This window comes from Meles meles, chromosome 2, assembly GCF_922984935.1.
Source record: "Meles meles chromosome 2, mMelMel3.1 paternal haplotype, whole genome shotgun sequence".
Classification (NCBI taxonomy): domain Eukaryota; kingdom Metazoa; phylum Chordata; class Mammalia; order Carnivora; family Mustelidae; genus Meles; species Meles meles.
This window is the reverse complement of record NC_060067.1, coordinates 182,448,166-182,470,830: the sequence shown is the minus strand read 5'-3', so window position 1 is coordinate 182,470,830 and position 22,665 is coordinate 182,448,166. Positions and strand designations below refer to the sequence as shown.

The following is a 22,665-nucleotide window of genomic DNA, read 5'->3' as shown; positions in this document are numbered from 1 at the left end:
GAACCCAAATCCACGGATATCCCCACCCTCACCGCAAAGAGCAGATCCCTTGTTCTCCATGAAGGCTGTGTGATTGCCCCCCCCACCAAGGCCTCTCCTGCACACCCAGTCTGGGCCTTGTGCCAACACCAGCTAATGAGGTAGGAAGGCCCAGATGTAAAAGTGCACTGTTACTCTCCCACGTTCAGAAAACCCATCTCGTTCTTGGAAAACGGAATCTTCTGTACTTGGCAGAACAAAACCCAAGCTTACCGGCTCTTCACTCCAAGTGAGGCAGGCAGTAGTAGGTTTTCATGACCATGCAGGTGAGGAAGAAAGAAAAAATTACCATCTCTAAGAGAGACTGAGCCCCAGAGCAGGCAGTCAGACAAGAGTGATCAAGCACTGTGCTAGAATCGGGAGTACCTTACCTTCCATTTTGTCTCACAATCAGAAGAAAACACTTGAAATCACATTCTTTTGCCATTTTATTTCACAACAAATAATCCTGGAAATGTTCAGTTGTTACCGCCTGTTATTAGCATCGTTACTGAATGTCTAAAGCCTGCCTCTACACAACATTTTCCTTTCAGCAGCTTTGAGTGCATTGTCTCTTTTTGCCCTTATGACAAGGACATGAAGGAGATACCACTCTCCACGTTTTTGCAGACAAGTGCCCCAAGGCTCACTATTTGGCTTGGGCCCAGCCTGCAAAACTTACGCTATAAACTGGGCTCTTTCCCACCTCTAGAAAGCTTCTTCATGCTGGTGTCTTCATCAAAGACCAGTGTGACCATCACTGACCTGTGTTTTCTCTAAAATCCAGTCCACATACTCAGCAACTTTGGTGTAGACACCTGGCTGTTCTCTGCGGGCACAGCCTTCGCCCCAACTGGTGATGCCCACCAAATGCCAGATTCCATTGTGTTTACAAACTAATGGACCGCCAGAGTCTCCCTGTCACAGTGGGTGGAAAAATAAAATAATAGAAAGTTTGAGAGATGTGCCTTTCAAATTCTTTAGTCACGCTGCACACAACACACACATACAGGTCCTTATAGTTCTTCAAGTGTCTTCCGTTCCTCAGTAGCTACTGGACGTGACGAAAATAATTTAATTCAGTAATGCATGGTTGTATTTTTTGTTTAGTCCAACAAGGAAATGTTGACATCATAATCTCAATTTCAAATATATCTAATGCTCTATTTATTATATGTATTTTTATATTATTATATGTATTTTTAGTATTATTATATGTACAATGGTGCTCCCTTAAACACAGTATGCTTCTGCATAGATTGTGAGATACATATATAATATAAATTATATACATGTATATTCAGTTCATCAAAGGTTACTTATGAAATTGTCAGATTATTTGGCTCTGAATTTTTAAAGAAAAATATAATGAAATATACTATGGAGAATATATTTTGTGGTTGATTTTTCTCAAGCAGACCACTGTATGTTTTTTCATAATTGAATGTATTACCTTACAGGCATCTTTTCCTCCTTCTTTATAGCCAGCACAGATCATCTGTTTTGTTACTTCATAATCTCTGTATTTTTCCTGGCATTCTTCATTTGGTACCAAAGGAATATTTGCCTTTTGCAGAGTATTTTGGATTTCCCCTAGAAAATAGTCAACATGAGACTTCAGAAGGAGGAAATACAATGAGTATGACAACACTAAAGTCTTAAAACAAGGTTCAGAATAATGAACCTTTCACTAAGGTCATTTCTTTAGATAAAAATAGTAAGGGTAGGGGCGCCTGGGTGGCTCAGTGGGTTAAGCCTCTGCCTTCGGCTCAAGTCGTGGTCTCGGGGTCCTGGGATTGAGCGCCGCGTCAAGCTCTCTGCTGAGCAGAGAGCCTGCTTCCCCCTCTCCCTCTCCCTCTGCCTGCTGCTCTGCCTACTTGTGCTCTTTATCTCTCTGTTGAATAAATAATAAAAATCTTTAAAAAAAATAGTAAGGGTGAAAAAGCAGAGTTAATCACACCAACAGAGAGAGAGAGAGAGTAAAAGAGAAAGAAATTGAGAAGCAGGGAGAGAGAGAGAGCACATGCCATGTATTGGCCTGTGCTGGGCAATGTTAGGACCACCCCAGCACCTCAGGCTGACCAAAAACTTTGCTTCCAGATTCTCTGCTATCCTCTTAGCTCAAAAGAAGTCTCTCAGAAATTCCCTCTTATCACCTCCAGCCCAAAACCTGGAAGTTCTTACCTTTAAGTTTTTGTTTTATATATTCAACATGATCATTTAAAAATAAATGATTTTGGGGGAAAAACACCCACCGAACCTCTGGCAACAGAGGAGCATTTTGTTCTTTGAGTAAATGCAAGTATTTTTCATGAAGAACAATTTATTTACAAATAATTGAATTTCTACCGGTGTCTGGGTTCCCCTTGAACATATGTTGGGAGCTTTCCTTGTTTAGTTAAGATTATTCTTAAAATTTCTTCCTGTCTTAAGGTCCTAGTCAAAAACTTGAAAATTTTGAATTCCTTGAATAAAGGACTACATTAGGAAAGAGCTTGACAAGCCTAAATACGTAAAGAATGATGCCAATACTGTCCCTATATTCTCTATCAGGAACAAAATTTTGGAAAGGGAGAATAGTCTGTTTCCTGGGAAATTCAAAGGCAGTTGAGATATATCAACTACCCGTAGTCAGGGGATCTTAAACTGGAGTCCACAGAAAGAATTCACTTGCTCTATAAACTTGGAGAGGAAAATGCATCTTTACTTTCACCGTCTCCAACTGAAGCCTAATGCTACCTTCAGTTATGAATGCAGGCAATAAAAATGGCAGAATCAGCAGTGACTTTGATGACTTTGCCATCAGCCAAGGGCACAGATATTTTTGCATCACAGTCATGATATTTTCACATGACAGATGTGGCCAATAACGGAAAATATCAGTTAATTTCAAAATTGTGGTAGTTACTTGAAACACTTGCTATTTAACATATTAGTAAAGAAACTCATTTGTTACCATGTCACATCTCTTAAAAGTATTTTGATAACTCTATTTGCAATTTCACTGGTTTCCTTCCTATTTCTGGGTATTTTCTTTAAGTGTTTAAAAGCGCCATTACAGAAGGGGCTTATCAGCTTCATCGGACTGCCGGAAGGATGCATGAAACAACAAAAGATTTAGAACCTTCCAGAAAGAGAGACAGTGTGCCTGCCTATATTCCTGGCACTCGGTAGCAAGGCAGAGAAACAGCACTGAGAGATGGGAACGTTATGAATAGTGAGGACAGGACAGTCTTGAGTGGTCTTGTTAGCCCCATATGGGACCAGTCCTTTATATGAAGTCAAACAAGTGATCTTTACTATTAAGTAAGATGCTTGAAAGGTTACCTTATAAAGTTTTCCAGACCCAAACAGAAATACATCTCAGAAATCACTGAGTAAATATTTGGGAATGGATAGATTGGAAAGGTCATGAGTTTGGAGAAAATTTCACACAGAGCCCAGTTAAACTGATTTAAATCACTCCATGTACTTTAACATAAAAAACTTGTTTTAGGAACAACATTTAAAATGCCATACTGTACCTTTTTCTTTTGTGAAGCCCCATCCAGTTACCCAACAATTAGTATAAATTGTATTTGTATCAGCTTTGGAAGGTAGGCATATTGGTTTTTGGAATTCTGAAAGTTAATTTTGAGATTAGAGTTTGGTTAAATAAAGTTACAGATATTGACCCAAAATACACATTTTCTTTTTCCCATATTCTCTTTCTATAGAATAGCACCAAGAAAAATCACGCTTTCACTTTCTACTCAGTTGCTAAGGTCAATGGTTCAAGAAAATTTCTCTTTACCAGACTCATTTTCACATGACATTTTGGGTGTCAAATTTTCTGGATTAAACCTTAAAACTCGGAACACACATTTCTGTCAAAAGCATTTAGAAGTTTGTGTGTTTTACCCTGTGTGTGATACTTTCACAGGTAATAACAAAGTGTCTCCATTGCCACAGGCACTATTTTAAGTGCTGTTTAAGTACTTAAATTATTAACTGACAATTTTTATAACAAACAGGTGACTGTCATGCTCATTTTACAGATGAGGAAATCTGAGGTGCAAAGAGGTAAAAACAACTTGCCTGAGGTCGTGGAAATGATACCGGACACAGCGGGCATTTGCCAACTGTGGTGCCTTGTACCAGAGGCCTTGTCTCCCACCACCACACTACCTGCTTCCTAGAGTTCCTGCTGCATCGGTGTCTCTACTCGAGTTAGACCTGGGAATTAGTATCTGGCTTACTTGCCTTCATGCATTCTTAATATGCCCAAAGCAATGGTAATCCTACTATTCTTGTCAAAGGGAGCCATTCTTCCCAAATGATCAAGACATTCACCATATGCATTATTTCAATAATGTATATGCCGTTCTACTCCTACCTGAAGAAACCAATTACTATTTCTCACCCCATAAACAGAAGAGATTTATCCAAGTCACAGGGGTTGTCCCCCTTGGCAATTCCTCACCTTGCCTCCCAACTCCACCAAGCAGAAAATAAAGACAATCTCTCCAGATTCTGCCCTCTTGTTCAAGTTGATGTGAAAATTAAAACCACTGAACTCGGCTGTATAGCTTGAATTATACATACCCGTATAATTCAAAGGAGTCTTGAGTTTTATTAAGGCAATATCATGACCACCGCCATCTGAGATTTTGTAATTTGGGTGAGTAATAAGCTCTTTTATTTCTGAGAAAGGTGTTTCTTTTGTTATCTCTGACAGTTTTAAAATGCCACTATAAATGCGCCAAACATTCGACAAGGGAAGCCTAGGAGGGAAAAATAAAGACCTATGTGAAACCAGAAAGACCAGCCTTTGATAGTGGCCCATTTTCCTTTCAACTTCACCTTTTGAAAATAGTACTTTTCTGGGAAGGAAATACTACGTACGGCATATTTTTACTGACCTAATTTTGTTTCTTTGCTTCCTTGCAGTTTGTCATCACCACCAGCTGCAGTACTGAATCTCTGAAGATTTCGTTAAAAATACTGAAATGTACATTTATGTAGCTATTTAATGTTACTAACCCCTCTTGTGTTCTCTTTCTCTTTCACTCTCTCTCAAATAAATAAAATCTTATAAATAAATAAATATATAAATAAGGAACCTCCATGCTGTTTTCCAGAGTGGCTGCACCAGCTTGTATTCCCACCAACAGTGGAGGAGGATTCCCCTTTCTCCGCAGCCTCGCCAACATCTGCTGTTTCCTGACTTGTTAATTTTAGCCATTCTGACTGGGGGGAGGTGGTATCTCATTGTGGTTTTGATTTATATTTCCTTGATGCCGAGTCATGGTAAGCACTTTTTCATGTGTCTGTTGGCCATTTGGATGTCTTCTTTACAAAAATGTTTGTTCATGTCCTCTGCTCATTGCTTGATTGGATTGTTCTTTGGGTGTTGAGTTTGACAAGTTCTTTACAGATTTTGCATACTAGCCCTTTATCTACTATGTCATTTGCAAATGTCTTCTCCCATTCTGTTGGTTGTCTTTTGATTTTGTTGACTGTTTCCTTTGCTGTGCAAAAGCTTTTGATCTTGATAAAGTCCCAATAGTTCATTTTTGCTCTTGCTTCCCTTGCCTTTGGCAATGTTTTAGGAAGAAGTTGCCAAAGGGGCACATGTACCCCAATGTCTACAGCAGCAATGTCCACAATAGCCAAACTATGGAAAGAACCTAGATGTCCATCAACAGGTGAATGGATAAAGAAAATGTGGTCTATATATACACAGTGGAACACTATGCAGCCATCAAAACCCCAAAATCTTGCCATTTGCAATGGCGTGGATGGAACTAGAGGGTATTATGCTAAGAGAAATAAGTCAATCAGAGAAAGACAATTATCATTTGATCTCTCTGATATGAGGAATTTGAGAGGTAGGGTGGGGGTCATGGGGGGCAGGGAGGGAAAAAATGAAATAAGATGGGACTGGGAAGGGAGGCAAACCATAAGAGACTCTTAATCTCAGGAAACAAACTAAGGGTTGTGGGGGGGTGGGGGTATAGGAATAGGGCGGCTAGGTTATGGTCATTGGGGAGGGTATGTGATATGGTGAGTGCTGTGAATTGTGTAAGACTGATGATTCCCAGACCAATACCCCTGAAGCAAATAATACATTATATGTTAACTTAAACATAAATAAATAAATAAATATTTTCTGTCTAGGCCTCTGGCTGCAGCAAGGCGAGTGGGAGCACCAGGCATGGGACTCTGAGAGGAGCTCCACGGTGATTTCAGAAAGTAGCAGACAAGTAGCGAATCACAAGCTTCTGTAAGGCCAAGCTGAGGAAAGCTCCAGAGTCTCCCTCCAGAGATCACTGGGCAGGAGAAGCAGAGTGAAATTTCCTAAGAACCTAGAGGATTCTCCACCCCTGTCATCTTGGAGACAGCCCAGTCCTGACATGGAGAAAAGCCACCTGCAAAATGGACGAGTGACAAGCTTCGCCATGAACCTAACACCCTGAGCAGAAGCCACCAGCCTGTGGGGTTCTCAGAGAACCCCTCATTCAAACTGCCAATCCTCCAGTTTGCCCTGGACTGTTAGGGAAAATTATTTGTGTTAATGAAAACAAAACACATCTCATGGCCAAAAAACAAAATCATAATATAATAAAATATAAAAACAAATATAAAAAATAATAAAATACATTTTGAGGAGTGTGAAAACATATTAATTCTTTTTTACTTAATTATTTTTTTAAAGATTTTACTTATTTATCTGAGAGAAGAGAGAGAATGTTCAAGCAGCGGGAGGGGCAGAGGGACAAGCCAACTCGCCACTGAGCGTGGCGCCCAATGCCCAACTCAATCCTAGGACCCTGATATCATGACCTGAACCAAAGTCAGACGCTTAATCATTGAGCCACCCAAGTGCTTCTAAATTAATTTTTAAAAATATGAATACATACAAAGTAAATCTAAAATTATATCTATAGCAAAGTGTTATCTTGTGATAAAGATGTGAACAGTTTTATCACCACTGAGAGATGCAAAATATATTTGCATAAAATTCTAAAGAAAATCATACAGCTCGGGGCAAGGTGTTTTTCTTTCAATTAAATCAGTGTTTCCATGTATATTATCTCTTATAAACTCAACAAAACTGAGCCTTCAAGAATGAAAATTCTTGGGGCACCTGGGTGGCTCAGAGGGTTGAGCCTCTGTCTTCAGCTCAGGTCATGATCCCAGGGTCCTGGGTTCGAGCCCCGCATTGGGCTCTCTGCTCAGCGGGGAGCCTGCTTCCCCCACCCCCAACCCTGCCTGCCTGCTTGTGATCTCTCTCTCTGTGTCAAATAAACAAATAAAATCTTAAAAAAAAAAAAGAATGAAAATTCTTAATATAAATTGGAGCAGCCACCATAGAAAACAATATGGAGGTTCCTCAAAAATTTTAAAATAGAACTATCCTAAGATCCAGCATGTCCATTTCTGGGTATATATTCAAAGAGAATGAAAATACTTCCTTGAGGGCTATCTGCACCCCTGTGTTCATGGCAGCATTCCTTATAATAGCCAGGACACAGAAATAACCTAAGTGTTCATCAGTGGGTGAGTGAATAAAGAAAATGTGGTATAATATGTACAGTGCCTATATACACACACACATAATATATGTATTATACACATATATGTGTATTTAAGCCTCTATGTGTTTGTGTGATGGAATATTATTCAGCCATAAAAAAGAAGCAAATCCTGCAGTTTGCAGCAACATGGATGAGACTTGAGCATATTATGCTAAATGAAATAATTAGACCGAGAAAGACAAACATTACATGTTTTCACCTGTATGAGGAACCTAAAAAACTAAACTCACAGAAGCAGAGAACAGACTGGTGGTTGTCAAGGGGGTGTCACGGCAGGAATGAGTAAAGGGTACAAACTTCCAGGTATAACTTGAATAAATTCTGGAGACCTCATGTGCAGCATGACGACCACAGTTACCCATACCTGAAATATCTGAATGTGGCTAAGAGTGTGAATCTTGAAAGTTCTCACCACATACACAAAAAAGTGATTCATGTGTGGTGATGGATCTGTGGATATCTTAACTAACCTTACTACGGTAATCATTTTGCAGTGTATGCCTATATGACAGTATGACATCATACACCTTAAATTTACACTTGGTAAAGCTGGAAAAAAAGGATGAAAAATCTTGGTTCCAAATTGGGGTACATTTAGTAAAAAGGAGACCTGCTATTCTCCTTCCCAGGGTCTTTCCTTCCAAGTCAATAGCTTTCCCCTTAGCAATGCCACGTGGAGCAGGGCCACTGACTGGAGCTCCCATGCTGCGATGCGGAAACCAGGAAGGAGCCTTGTCTGCCGGCTGTGTCCCCCACTCTGATACACTCCAGCGGCCGGATGCTCGATGCTGACACACGGCAACCAGAGCCCTACCCTTTTATTTAGTCAGGGGAAGAGGGAGAATTTTATGGGGTGGGGGGACAACTTTCCAATTTTAGTATATGTGCTGCCGAAGCGAGCACTGGGGGGACAACTTTCTAAGAGAAACTGAGTATCTTTTATTTTTAGGGCTGTTAGTATTTCTTGCTATTCCTATGCTTTGTCCATTTTAACATTTCTTATTTAATCATAGCTTTTTTTTTTTTGTAATTTTTATGTTCCAGGTATAGGTCTTTAAGTGTGTCACTTAACCCTTCCAATAACCTTATGAATTAGATATCATTACTATTCATGTTTCACAGATAGGGAAATAAAGCTTAGGGAGATTTACAAATCGCCCAAGGTCACTCATACCTCTAATAAGTGACAGAGCTGGGACTCAAGCCCTGTTTTAACTACAAAGTTGAAGTGTTTTAGAAATATTATATCAGATTTTGTCCACTGAAATATATAGGGTAGTAAATTTGCTTTTTGGTTTTCACTATTACTGTTCTTTAGCACATTTGTGAATCGAAGAGCTGAAAGTAAAATCTCTACCGGCCTGGAAATTAAGTCTTTGAAGAATATACTTGGGGAGTGGCAGATGGAGGTGGCAGCAGGTGGGCATTTCTCCCTTATTCTTTAAAGCGGGAGTGACATCCTCCCCCCAGAGTGTCAGTCCTGTGAACAGACCACACTGTGTTCTGCTGGGTCAGTTCATTCAGTGCTCAGACCCTATGAGTCATTCAACAATTTGAATACCAGCCTTGCTTTAAAATGTTTTTGATTAATACACTGATGGGATGATCGAGACACCAGTCACAGATTCTTCAAGACAAAAATGCAAGTTAAGACCCTGGATAAAATGCATCCAAAACTTACCCATCAAAGCAATGGGCAGCAGTTAGCACCCACTGGTGTCCAATGATTGACCCTCCACACAGGTGGCTCTGATCCCTCAGCTTCACTTGCAGGCTGACTTGCCAGGGCCACTCTCCCCAAGAAGAGTTGGTTCCTCCAACAATGCGTGTGTTTGTTTTTGTTGTGCAAACTAAAAAGAAGAGTCTTGACCTTAATGGTTGGAATGCAAGGTGAGTCAGAGTTCACCTCAGATAAGGAAAACAGAATACATAGTTCCATTATCGAAGACCAAGCAAGCTATTGAGACAACACAGACATCCCTTTACAGTTACATGAAAAAGTGAGACAGACTTACCAGAACTATCTCCACTTTTACACAACCTCAAAGAATAACCAGAGCTCGCTCTTGTCCCGTATGTAATCCTAGTTGGGGAACCGTCCAAAGATAATCGTAAGGAACAGTTGCACCTAGATAAAATGATCGGTATAAAGATTAAACCTTCACAGAGGGGGATAATTCATGAAACTGTCTTGCTGACTGTCTTTGAAAAATAAATTTTCACTAACTTCTTTCCTCTACAGTCTTCTGGGCGTAAAGAATAAGTAAAAAACTGACAGCGAATCATCTTTGTACAAGTCTCTTGGCAAACATTCACTCCTTCAACAAAGGTCACGTTCAGTTCTTCCCCTTCAAAATCAACTCCTGAGTAAATTTTGGGATGACAGGGCTCTGTGTAAATTAGAGATGTAAAAAGTTATAAAACGAAAACAGCAATAAACCCACACTTATCCAGGTTTTTGGTACTGAAGACTGTTTTCATCGCTATTACTTGTTAGAAGATCATAAAGTGTATCACATTTTATGTACTATTATTATTGAATCACATTACCAGGCAAGGTTTTGCAGGTTAAAAGGCTATATCCAGACATGGTGTTTTCCTGAGGAGTAGGGGAACTTGGTGTCCCGCTTCTGGAAGTCTTAAGAACACAAACATTTCTATTATAAAAAAAAAAAAAAAAAAAAGCAAAAGAGAGAGTAACAAAACTGCATTAAAGGCAAACACAAAAGCGCATCATATTTTGGAAAGCACCTCTGCAAATTTTATTTCTCTGAGAAACTCTTTTCAAAGTAAAGCAGGCCACAGGACTGTAATAAATCACAGAGATTAAATGTAAACCAAGCCACATCTCCTTCTGAAGAAAACTGATAGGCACAGATAACCTGGAAAGGGGAGAATGGTAAAGTTCCACCTTCTCATTGAGAAGAAAAAGAAAAAAAGAAAAGGGAAAAAGAGCCAAGACCAAATTCTGGGGGCTACTGTATAACTATGCATCCCTCTCTTAGCTCTGTCTTTGTGTAGAAGGAACAGGGCAAGTTATCAGAGGGTAAAGAGGTCAATCAGGATAATTAGGGCTCTAGTTTCTGAAACACAGGAATCAGAGACGACATTAATGGCTATGCTGCCAGTGAGTGGTTTTTACTTCAATTTAATAAGACAAAATATGAAGATCAGTTAGAAAGGTATCTGATCCTTTCTTCCATGAATCCAACGCTATGTTTCAGGAAGAGAAGGTAGGCGGGAAAGCTGGCTCAGCTCTTAACTCATCTACACCCGGCAGGAAAGTACCTCCTTCACCCGTGGCTTCAAGTGCTTGGAGGGAAATGAACAGAACTATAAAATTACAGTGATGACGGGACAGGAGCAAATGTGACACAGTCTCACTCACCTTTGTGGTTCCAGATGCCACGCCTTTGTGTAAAATGTAAAGAAGAGGCAGCTGGGATGGTAGGTGCAAATAGTTTGACACACAAAAGCATCAGGGGTGACAGTTCTGCCGACATCCACATCTGAAAATGCGAGGTGCTGGAAAATGTCCATGCGGCAACCTGTGAACTCACAGATGGAAGACAGCCCTCAGCAGGTGATGCCATGCTCCAGTGACTTGTCCTTTGTCATCACGGCTAAGGAGATTATGACTGTTATTTATAGCACCAGATATCCTGAGTGAAAAAAGTGTCAGTCAAAATATCCTCAGACTTGTGGGGTACCTGGGTGGCTCAGTCGTTAAGCATCTGCCTTCAGCTTGAGTCATGATCCCAGAGTCCTGGGATCCAGCCCCGTATCGGGCTCTCGGCTCAGTGGGAAGCCTGCTTCTCCCTCCCACTCCCCCTGCTTGTGTTCCCTCTCTCACTGTGTCTCTCTCTGTTAAATAAATAAAATCTTAAAAATAAATAAATAAATAAACAAAATATCCTCAGACTTGTTTGCCATTTGGAAGAAGGAAAAACTGGTCTAAATCTGATAAGAGATATATTCTTATATCAGAGAAATGAAACACCTCAACCTAGGCTCTCAGCTCCATCCTAACCCATGTAAAATATTTAGGTTACTTAGCATATGCTCAGCTTTTCTTTCTATTACCCTGAATTCCAGATTTTAGGAGATAAGGTTTTGTGTTACATTTTCCTGAATATTATGAAAAAGATTTTGATAAAAACAGATTAACAAAAACATCAGGTAGCTAAGAAAAATGCCGTGTGCCCCTTGAAATTAGAACAGGAGAAAGGCCACTTTTATTTTCCATATATAATCTTATTTTTTATTTATTTTTTATTTGTTTTTTTAAAAGATCTTATTAATTAGAGAGAGACAGTGAGAGAGGGAACACAAACAGGGGCAGTGGGAGAGGGAGAAGCAGGCTCCCCACTGAGCAGGGAGCCTGATGCAGAGCTCAATCCCAGGACCCCAGGATCATGACCTGAGCTGAGGGCAGATGCTTAATGACTGAGCCACCCAGGCACCCCAATCTTATTTTTTTTTAAGATTTTATTTACTGATGACGTAGAGAGAGAAAGGGACAAGCAGACTCCATGCTGAGCACCAAGCCTGACATGGGGCTCAATCTCAGGACCCTGAGATCATGACCTGAGTTGAAACCAAGAGTCAAATGCTTAACTGACGGAGCCACCTATACCTCTAATCTTATGTCTTAATTACACTTTTATTAGTGTTCTTATTATTTACTCACTTTACTCAATTTGATTACCCAAATTTTATTTAAATTATGGAATAATGCTAGCCATTATAGGAAGGACAAAAAGAGTACTAATTTAAATGAACATAGTTGTATCAAGATAATATACTCCGTGACATAATATCTATGTAGGGCCAGTCTAGGAAATTAGGCCTCAGCTAGTTAAATCTTTCCAAAACAACAACAACAGCAGCAACAACACACACAGACTCTAGAAGCCGGAAGAGAATTTATGGATCACCATGCCAATCTACAACTATATCCCCTGAAAGATGTTCCTGACAAGTTGTTTACCTTTTACTAAGATATTCACAGTGATGAGGTGCTCACTACCTCATGGCAAGGCCCAATTCTTTTCTGGACCATTCTAGGTGTTAGGTATGTTTTTCCTGTTTTCTTCATAGGAGAATCTACCTTAATCTGTCTAATGGAACCACACAGATTAATCTAATCCTTTCTTTAATGATAGCCTCTATAAACAAAAATTAAGACAGTCATCCTTATTTTTTTTCAGCTTAAATGCCTTTAACTGGTCCCTCTAGCAATTTTGTGTTTTCCATTACTTCTAGATATCTTATTCTCCAGGCTAACCCCTTTTGAAATGCTCAGGATTGACCACTGCTACATACCACATATGCAACACGAGCTGTATACAATGTTTTGGTCACTCCCTGGCCCATCCAGATGACAAAAACACAGGAGCTAGCTTGTTAAGAACCATTTTCTTTTTTAAAGCTAGTTTTTTGGTTTCGTGTGTTTTGTTTTGTTTTATCAAAAGCAATAAAGGATGCGAGTGGAAATGGCAGAGGAAGGAGCTCTGAAAATCCTCACCTCCATAGAAGAAATGAGAGCACGGGCAAAATTGTCAAAATCAATGTTTTCAGAGCTCTAGAAATTAATCAAAATTAATCAAATCACAACAGTCCAGGGAGCACTTATTCAAGAAAAATGACTGAATCTCTATAAGAACAGAGAGTTTTGTGGGATTTTCATTTGCCTTGTTCCCATTCTCCTCTACCCAGTACCATGGAAGCCTTGAAAACAGCCCCACCATCATGCTGGAAACCAGCCAGTAGTCCAGCACCCCTAGAAGGGGCAGACTGGGTTTTGGGCTACTCCAAGGCTCCATTCCCATCCCCAGTTAAAACCATTATTTGACCTGTCTGGAAATTCTCAGGAAAATTCCTCTCACAAGGATTGAGTTTATTTGATAGGACTCAGAGCTTCCTTCAGTATTACCAGCTTTTTCCTTGCAAGTGTTTGTCAAAAAGAATAAATGAAACAAGATGGGATTGGGAGGGAGACAAACCATAAATGACTCTTAATCTCACAAAACAAACTGGGGGTTGCTGGGGGGAGGTGGGATTGGGAGAGGGGGAGCGGGCTATGGACATTGGGGAGGGGAGGCGAACCATAAGAGACTATGGACTCTGAAAAACAACCTGAGGGTTTTGAAGGGTCAGGGGTGGGAGGTTGGGGCAACCTGAGGGTTTTGAAGGGTCAAGGGTGGGAGGTGGGGGGAACAGGTGGTGGGTAATGGGGAGGGCACGTTTTGCATGGAGCACTGGGTGTTGTGCAAAAAGAATGAATACTGTTACGCTGAAAAAAATAAATAAAATGGAAAAAAAAATGAATTGAAATTACCTAAATGTCTGAAACTATAGCACTTTCTCTATCATTATGTTGAGTCATTTCTCTATGCAATGGACACCACCAAGAAATGATCTTAGGGTTTTCTCCGCACTGTCGCTGCTCTAGTTCCCTAGAGCTGCTGTAACAAATTATCACCAATGCAGTGCCTGTAAATAATATAAATTTAGTATCTCACCATTCTGAAGTTCAGAAGTCTGAAAAGTGTCTCACCCCACTACAATCAAGATATCAGCAGGGCTTTGTTCCTTTGGGAAACCATATGGGAGGACCTACTTCCTTGCTTTTCCCAGCTTCTAGGCTACCTGTGTTCCTTGGCTTGTAGCTCCTTTCTTTATCTTGAAAGCGAGCAGTGTAACCTCTTTAAAACTCTCTCTCTCATTATGATCTTTCTGTCTTCCTCTTTCCCTTATAAGGACTCTTGGGATGATATCAGGCCCATTCACAGAACCTGGAATAATCTCCTCTCTCAAAGTCTTTAGCTTGATCACATCTGCAAAGCCCCATTTGCCATGTAATGCCATGTTCCAGGAATTAGGATACAGATGTCTTTGGGAGACTCCAATTCTGCCTACTACAATCACACAGGAAACAGTAGCCATGGAATTACCAGCTTCTGAGAGTGCACAGGGCTTCAGAGAGAATCCAGATGCCACATGAGTCAGCACCTTTATACTGGTGGGCGTTCCTCCTGGACCGTGCTTTAAAAGGCAGCTGTTTCTAAATGTGAAGAAAAGAAGTTACTTCTCTTCCTAAATTGCAAAGACGTGTGTAGCAATCCTTTTTTTCGTTGAAATGATCCTTGGTCAGTGGAAAATAAAACAATCAGAATAACGAGTTTGACACTGATTGGCCCAGAGTTTGTATTTTTAATCAAAGAGACATTTTTTTGCTCTGCACAAGGAAGGTTAGGGTGAGAATGGGATGGGAGACATTTTTCAACCAAACCCTCACTCTCCAACCAATGGAAATTACTCTCCTTAGCAAAATGACACCAAAACTGAGTAAATAAAAAAAGCAAAATGGTTAGGTCTGAAGGCCCTGTCTGGTCTTCCATGGGTGGGGGGGGGGGGTTACAAAGAGTACAATTAAATCTTAAAAACACCACCAGAAAGAACAAACACTACGCATGTTACTTACCGGTGCTCTGAACTATAAAATCTCTCAGTGGCGTACGTGAAAAATTGGCAGTGAATGCTGTTGGTGCACTTTTTTTGGCATTCTTCAACACTTTTTACCTTAGAGACATTAAAATTAACTCCTCTCATATCAATTCCTTTATGAATGTCTCGGTAACAAGCTGCACAAATAAAATGCACAGAGAAAATTCAGTAAGTTTCCTTCCAGAAGTACATCATCATTGAGTCAGGGTAGTTTCGAAGGATTCCATCTTGTTTTTCACAACTGCACTTTTAACTATGACATTTAGATTTTTTGTTATATCACGACATTATCAAACTCTTCTTGAAATAAACACATTCCAGAATGTCTCAGAGCACTAGCCCTGAGAAGCAGGGGGAAAGGGTTTGTTTCCAAAACTGTATGGTGTATGCAGCTGTATAAGTAATATTTCACCCTGAAATTATCAATGAGCAATGGAAGAGACAAAAAAGGCAGTAATAGTGAGAGCCCTGATGATTGTGCTAGGGACCTAGCACAAACTCATGTGTCCTCGACAAACTAGTAGGACAACAGTATATTGAGGTGGGCAGGGCAGTGGATAATTCGCAGTGATTCATGCACATAGAACTTTGTAGATTCTAGAAATGAAGTCTCTTTCCAATTCTGCTGCACACGAGAAAAGAAACCAGCTGAGCAGGGATAGGACACTTACACAGTAAAAACTTTTCTTTATGATCAGTGGAAAGCTATAAACCTACCTATAAATGTTTTAAACCAAAACTGGTCCCGAGTTTAGGGACTTTATGTCGTTGGGAGTAATTACTCACTTTAATTTAAGATACTTGGGGAGAGTTAGGAGGGAATATTAAATCAAGTTCTGGAGGACGAAGTTTGAGAAAAAAGTAACAATAACTAGGAGTATTGAGGAAAGCAAAATACCATTCTTTAACTTTTGCTATAATAGCATAATTAAAAATAATGCTTAAATGAATGATTTGCCCTAAACTGTATTAAGATACAAATTTGACCTTATAACATAGGACATGTACTCATCCTCAGGTAAACTACATATTGACTAAGTCACATATCCCTGTGTCCCTAACTAAGGACAGGTTCCCATACAAACAGCAGACACAAAGCATACATGTGTATTGAGGGAGTGGTGTTAATGGGGGAAGGGAGGATAGAAAACTTTAAAACATCTGAAATTTGAAACTACAAAATTAATTGTTAATAGTAAAGGTAAAATAGCAATGATGGACAGTCGCAACATGGTTCTTTCACGTTTCTGCCAGCTCGGCAGCTGAGAATCTTTTTAGTACTTTTCGCTTTCAGATAGATCAGTTATGTCAGAGAAATTGTTCATCTCCCTTAAATTCCCAAGACATTAGTAGCGATAAGTGTCAGAATTTAAATTTCCTGGCCTCTTAGTCCTCACATTTTCTTCTAAGAAGTATGATTCTCATTAGCAAGATTTACGGAGCCCAGATCTTTAGTTTGGGGGCTTAATGAGATTTCTTAACTTTTGTATTATTGACATTTGGGACCAGAAAATCTTTATCAGGGGGGCGTCCCTGGGCCTTGTGGAGTGATTAGCAGCATCTCTGACCTCTATCCACCAGATGTCAGTCGCAACCCCCTAAGCTGTGACAACCAAAAATGTCTTCAGTCATTCCCAAATGTGCCCTTGATGAAGGACAAAATCACCCCTGGTCAAGGTGTGCAAATTATCTCAAGTAAAACAGGGAGAGAGACCGCCCTCGGTGTTCTCTTTAAGATTCTTAAAAAGTCAGGGATGGGGGAAGGGGGCAGCTACCATTTGAATGTGTATTCACTTTGGCAAATCATACCCTGTAGTGCTAACCTCATAAGTAATAGGGCCCTTGAGCCTGGAACTGATAATGGGAGAGGGAGGATACAACGAGTTAATAGCGCCCTCCCCCCATTATCTTTCTGAGTACTCCCTTCAAAAGTCCAAGGCAGTACAGAGTTTGGGCAGAAGGCATTTTAAGGTAAATGCATTATTCACTCAGGTTTAGCTAAGAAATCAACAGCTTACCACTTATTTGATGACCACATTGCTTTAAGGAATGTCCAGAAATTGCATTTGTCCGTGACACTCTTGGCAGGGTTCCTGTAGCGCTGTCTTTCAAGAAGCAACCAAATCTGTTTTTAAAAGTACTTTCAGTTAAAAGCAGAATAATAAACACACATTGAGGAGATGTCTAACGTTTTTTATACACTAATAAATATGTCCAGGAATAAGGAAAATAATAGAGCCTCCCTGACGTTTGCTGGAAAGAACACTCTTAGAAGAAAGTCCACAAAATCTAACAGTCTTTGTAATACCTAACTTCAGCATTCTTTTCTTGTTTAAAAAAACACTTTTAAGTACAGAAAGTTGATAATATTAAAGAGGTAATGATTTTTCCTGTGTTCCTACAATTTGGGGAATGATGTTCTCACCTGGTCATTGTTTTTACTTAAGAAATTAAATCAGTCATGAGAGTTGGATCTATCTATAGTGTTCAGCTTTCTTATTAACTGCTTCTGGTTCCCACTAATGGTAGACTTCATTCTATCTCTGCTGTTAATCCTAACGGTGTTCTTTCATAAAGATTCTGGAACCTAACTCAACAAAGTTGATGCCTCTCACCCACAGTGTGGGTTTTCTGTACAAGTTTAACACGTAGAATCAGGGGGTGATGATCTAATTCCTAGTTTTTAAATTCAAATGGAATTAAGATAAAAGAATAGACTTATGGATATGGAAATAGGAACAATGAAGAAATGCTCATTCTGGATATTGATCAAAGTGAAAGAAAATTATGATGAAACCAAGGCCACACTCAGTCAACTTTATGACCTAATAAGATCTTTAATGACTATTTTTTCAGGGCTCTTACTTTTCCAAAATGCCAGTTAATAATATATTTGTGTGTGTACACTCATGCACAGAGGCACACACACACACACACACACACACACACACACACACACACTCTACATCACAGATGCCCCCTACAGGCCCATTCCGAACAGACCTTTCCCGAGGTCACAAGCTCTGGATCTTACTCAGTAATATTCTCAATAAAATATTTGCCTTCCATTATATTTTCTTAGGCCTGTGCTATCCACAAATATAATCCTGACTTAGATAGTGTGTTTCCTTGCTCAGGAGAAATATTCACCTGTTTTTAGACACTTTCTGGAGACAATCACTTAACCCAATGATTTTCAAGCATTCTCTCTGAGGCCTTGGATAAAGCCTGACTAGTGTCTATGACTCTAGGTCAATGCAGCAACTGTTTGATATGCACACTGCCAGGCCCAAGACACTTGGGTTCAGTGAGCTGAACCATTTGGGTCTGAGGCTGTGGCCTAAGAATCTGCTAATATAAGAACCACTCCAGGGTGCCTGGGTGGCTCAGTGGGTTGAGCCACTGCCTTCGGCTCAGGTCATGATCTCAGGGTCCTGGGATCGAGTCCCACATCGGGCTCTCTGCTCAGCAGGGAGCCTGCTTCTCTCTCTCTCTCTCTACCTACTTCTCTGTCTACTTGTGATCTCCCTCTGTCAAATAACTAAATAAAATCTTTAAAAAAAAAAAAATAAGAACCACTCCAGATGATTCCAGTGAAGCTTGCCCTAGGACCCCATTTGAGAAACATAACCCTACAATATCTACACCTTCTTGCATACAACTGGTTCTATTTTGAAAAATGACTGGCTTCTCCAGTAGTGACATATCAGCATTTACCTTTTGTCTGTGTCATTAGTGGCAATTGCAGGAAGAAAACTGAAGAGCAAACACCTAGGATGGAATGTGCACATCATCCGACAATGTTGGGCATTTGGGGTGTACATGGCCGTGAGGTCCCCACCTCTGAAGAAGGTGTTTGTATATAGTTGAGTCAGGCATCCTATGATACAATCATTGAAAAAAAAAAAGGCATTAATTTGCAATGAATGCTAATAATTATTTTGATAGAAATAAGTCTGTGCTCTGAGCCTTCTTACTTCCTCCCCTAAATACCCAAAGAGCTTTACAACAGGACTTTAATTACAGGGGAAGAATGAAACATATTAAGGTGACCATTTGAACAAGGTATAATGTTATTTAAAGTCAGTCTATGGGTACTTCTACATAAAAAACTTGGTTGATTTGTATGAAATCAGAGAATAATTTGCATATAAATTATCCATAAGAAAATACAATTCTAGCTTGGTTTCTCCCTATGGCCTAATGTGCTATGAGAATGCTGTTACTTAAAAAAACAAACAAACAAACAAAAACAAAACAGGCAGGGTCTCTGGGTCATGAGTTCAAGTCCCCCACTATTAGATATGAAGCCTACTAAAATAATAAAATAAAATAAAATATAACGGGCTTCTAGTTATGGAATAAATAAGTCATGGGCATAAAAGGCACAGCATAGGGAATATGCTCAATGATACTATCTATCAATAGTGTTGCATGATGACAGAGAGTAGCTACACTTGTGGTGAGAATAGCAGAATGTTTAGAGAGGCTGAATCACTGTGTTGTATACCTGCAACTATTTTAACATTATGTGTCAACTATAGTCAAATAAAAAATTTTTTTTTAAAAAACAATGTAGGATCTCTTTCTCAAAACCTTTCCATAACAAATATCGCTGTAAGGAGAGTTAGAGACAGACTCATTATATTCCTCTGACTATTGTGTTTTATTGTGTTGTATTTTTACAGAAAGAAGTTAAGTAACTGAGCCTTAGGGCAGTACAGACTTGTGCAAGACCCACGTGGCTAAATAATGTCCTAGGAGAGAAACCTAGCTCTTTTCACTCCCAGTCCTGTTCCCTTTTCTAGCGTGCAATGTTAAATGTTCCTCATCTCAGTTTAATTTAAATAAACCAAGAGTTATTGGGTACTTACTGGGATCAGTACATTTATTTGCTCGGTTTCTATAAGCAAATGCAAATGTGTGCATATGCTAAATTGAAAATCCATTCTGGACTATTTGCTGTTTAGAATTGTTCACAGTTCTAAAGTACCCTGCATCCCACATATTATTAGAATATTACGTGCTACCTTTACTGTTCTACTGTTTCATATGTTAAAAGTAAACTTTAATACATGAATTTGAGTTTACCTTGAAAGACCCACTTTAAAGTCAGCTTAATAAGCTTTTCCAACTCAGGCAGCACATTTTTCTGTCAACAGTCTGTTAACCACAGGATATCCCAATGGCAACTCTGTCCATCCCCTAGAACATCTATTTTTGTATTGCCCTTCAGGGAATGGACAGCTTAGACACATGTGTTTCATTAAGAACTGAAGATTAAAATTTCCTTTGCACTATCCTACCCCTCTGGGGAGTCTAACCCTGAGCTCTGCTAGGATGACCTAACCCAGGAAGATTGCTTTTCTCCCTCTTAGAGGATTGGCTAAGACGACTAACCCTTGGGTAAGTTTCATATTTTGAAAAAAGCAGAGATTCCCTAGAAGTTGCCAGGTGTATATGCCTGGATTTCATATACACACAAAACACTGAGTAGCTGGTCCAGTGACAACACTAACTGCAAAGTTACCTGTGTTTTAAACAGTTGGTGTATTTGGCTGATTCCTAGTTACCAAGCAGCCATCCTTCCCCCATCCCCACAAACATGAGTACAATACCCTGTGCTAGCCTGGGAGTTCCCATTCTGCAGCTAAGCCTTGTGAACAGCCATGCAACTTGATGGGTGGAAAGGGGCAACCAGAAACACACCAACTTTGGAGCAGGCTGGGAGGAAAGCTCTAACAGGTGTTCTTGCTTATCCTCATAAGCTGGTAATGAGGTTGATAATGGTAATGACGATATCGATGATAGGCTTGTTGGTATTGTATTTTTGAGTGTTTTAAAGCACTGTTATAAAAGTTATCCACAACATAAAATAATATCACACTGCCTCCTGTGTCCATGGACTTTGGGCAGGTTATTTGGTCTTGTTCAAAAAAAAAAATCTACATGATCAATAAGAAGAAGAAAACCACTACATTTTTTTAATTGGGCAAAAGATATAAAAAGGTAATTTACAAAAGAAACACAAGCAAATAGTAAGTATACAAAAATGGAAACTATCATAAATGCAGGCAAGTCAAAATAGTTAATGCCATTTTACTCACCAGATTAACAACAATTTTTAATTATCTAAGTTACCAGTGTAGATAAACTGATTTTGGCTGCGCATGATTAAAAAAAACAACAACAAAAAAACAAATCCTAGTTCAATGTGACTTAGTATAAATGAAATGTATTGGTTCAGAAGCCAGAGTCCATGGCAGATTAGGCTTCAGGAATCACTGGACAGAGTACTTGGCTGATCCCATCAAGATTCAATTTGTCTTCATCCCTTTGCTCTGTTCACGGTGTTGCTGTTGCTCTCAAGTTCCACATAGAGGCAAGATGCCAGAAGCTCAGGGCTTTGCACTCTCCAATAGTTCAAGTCAATTGGAAATAATAAGAAGGACAGTCTTATTTCTAGAAGTGTAAGCAAAGGTCTTATTGCAACCCTTTGGCTCTGATCGGGTCACTGTAGCCAGCAGGATGTGTGCCCCTGTTTACTAATTCAGGTCAGCTTAGGTCACAGCCACATAGACCCAAACTTGGAGGCAGCAGTTTCCCAGAAACAGATTAGGATACAGTTTCCAGAAAGGTGAATATATGCCAAGCCCTATAGAAAACTACTAGAGTTGGCCCAAGTGGCATAATGATCACTCTTAGCAGCTGGTGGAGAGAGTTAACTGGAGAATCACCTTTCTGAAAGATAATTTCATGATGTACATCACAGAACCTTCCAAACTATTCACACCTTTCTATCTAACATTTTTATTTCCAAAATTTTATGCTACAGAAATAACTGAATATGTGTATAAGAATGTGCACATAGGGGCGCCTGGGTGCCTCAGTGGGTTAAGCCTCTGCCTTCAGCTCAGGTCATGATCTCGGGGTCCTGGGATCGAGCCCCGCATGGGGCTCTCTGCACAGCAGGGAGCCTGCTTCCCCCTCTCTCTCTACCTGCCTCTCTGCCTACTTGTGATCTCTCTCTGTCAAATTAATAAATAAAAATCTTTAAAAAAAAAGAATGTGCAATAAAAAATACCATCACTAGGGAAAATTACTAAGTTCCAAAAATATGACATATAAAAAAAGATAGCTATAAATGGGTAACATAAATTATAAACAAAGTATCTATAATTAATAACACCTTTGTTAGATGTGTAAATAGGCATATAGAAAAATATCTGAAAGACTAAAAAAATATTTTAACCGTAGTCATTTCCATATTATAGGACTACAGATAATAGGCAATTTCTCATTTTCTGCTTACCTGCACCTCTAATTTTCCTAGCATGATCATAATTTTTTTTTTTTTTGGCCAAAAAGATAAAACTGAAATGGCCATGGTCCATAGCATCTCTGGTTTCTACCCCTCAGCATTTAATGGATTTAATGATCATGGCTCAAAAAAAAACAATTAGACATGGAGGGGTGTTGGTTTAGGAGGGGAAAAAGAGCTTCCTCCTGAAAAAAATTATATGTTTTTATAAATGTAACCTTTATGCAAAAGGTGTTT

General features: G+C 39.6%; 1 protein-coding gene across 2 annotated transcripts in view; it reads right to left on the bottom strand.

Moving 5' to 3' along the window:
• Positions 1–449: 449 nt before the first annotated feature.
• KLKB1 (kallikrein B1) overlaps positions 450–22,665 on the bottom strand; it is a 70,225-nt gene continuing 48,009 nt past the window's right edge. For both annotated transcript variants that reach the window (XM_045986532.1, XM_045986523.1), the window contains 13 exons: positions 18,825–18,987; positions 17,126–17,232; positions 15,085–15,244; positions 14,555–14,664; positions 10,987–11,146; positions 10,149–10,255; positions 9,826–9,988; positions 9,614–9,726; positions 9,280–9,448; positions 4,603–4,781; positions 3,543–3,638; positions 1,472–1,611; positions 450–936 (listed from right to left, as the gene is read on the bottom strand). In XM_045986532.1, coding sequence (XP_045842488.1) covers positions 757–936; positions 1,472–1,611; positions 3,543–3,638; positions 4,603–4,781; positions 9,280–9,448; positions 9,614–9,726; positions 9,826–9,988; positions 10,149–10,255; positions 10,987–11,146; positions 14,555–14,664; positions 15,085–15,244; positions 17,126–17,232; positions 18,825–18,931 — 1,791 coding nt within the window. In that variant the 5' untranslated portion in view covers positions 18,932–18,987 and the 3' untranslated portion in view covers positions 450–756. The remainder of the gene's footprint in view (positions 937–1,471; positions 1,612–3,542; positions 3,639–4,602; positions 4,782–9,279; positions 9,449–9,613; positions 9,727–9,825; positions 9,989–10,148; positions 10,256–10,986; positions 11,147–14,554; positions 14,665–15,084; positions 15,245–17,125; positions 17,233–18,824; positions 18,988–22,665) is intronic.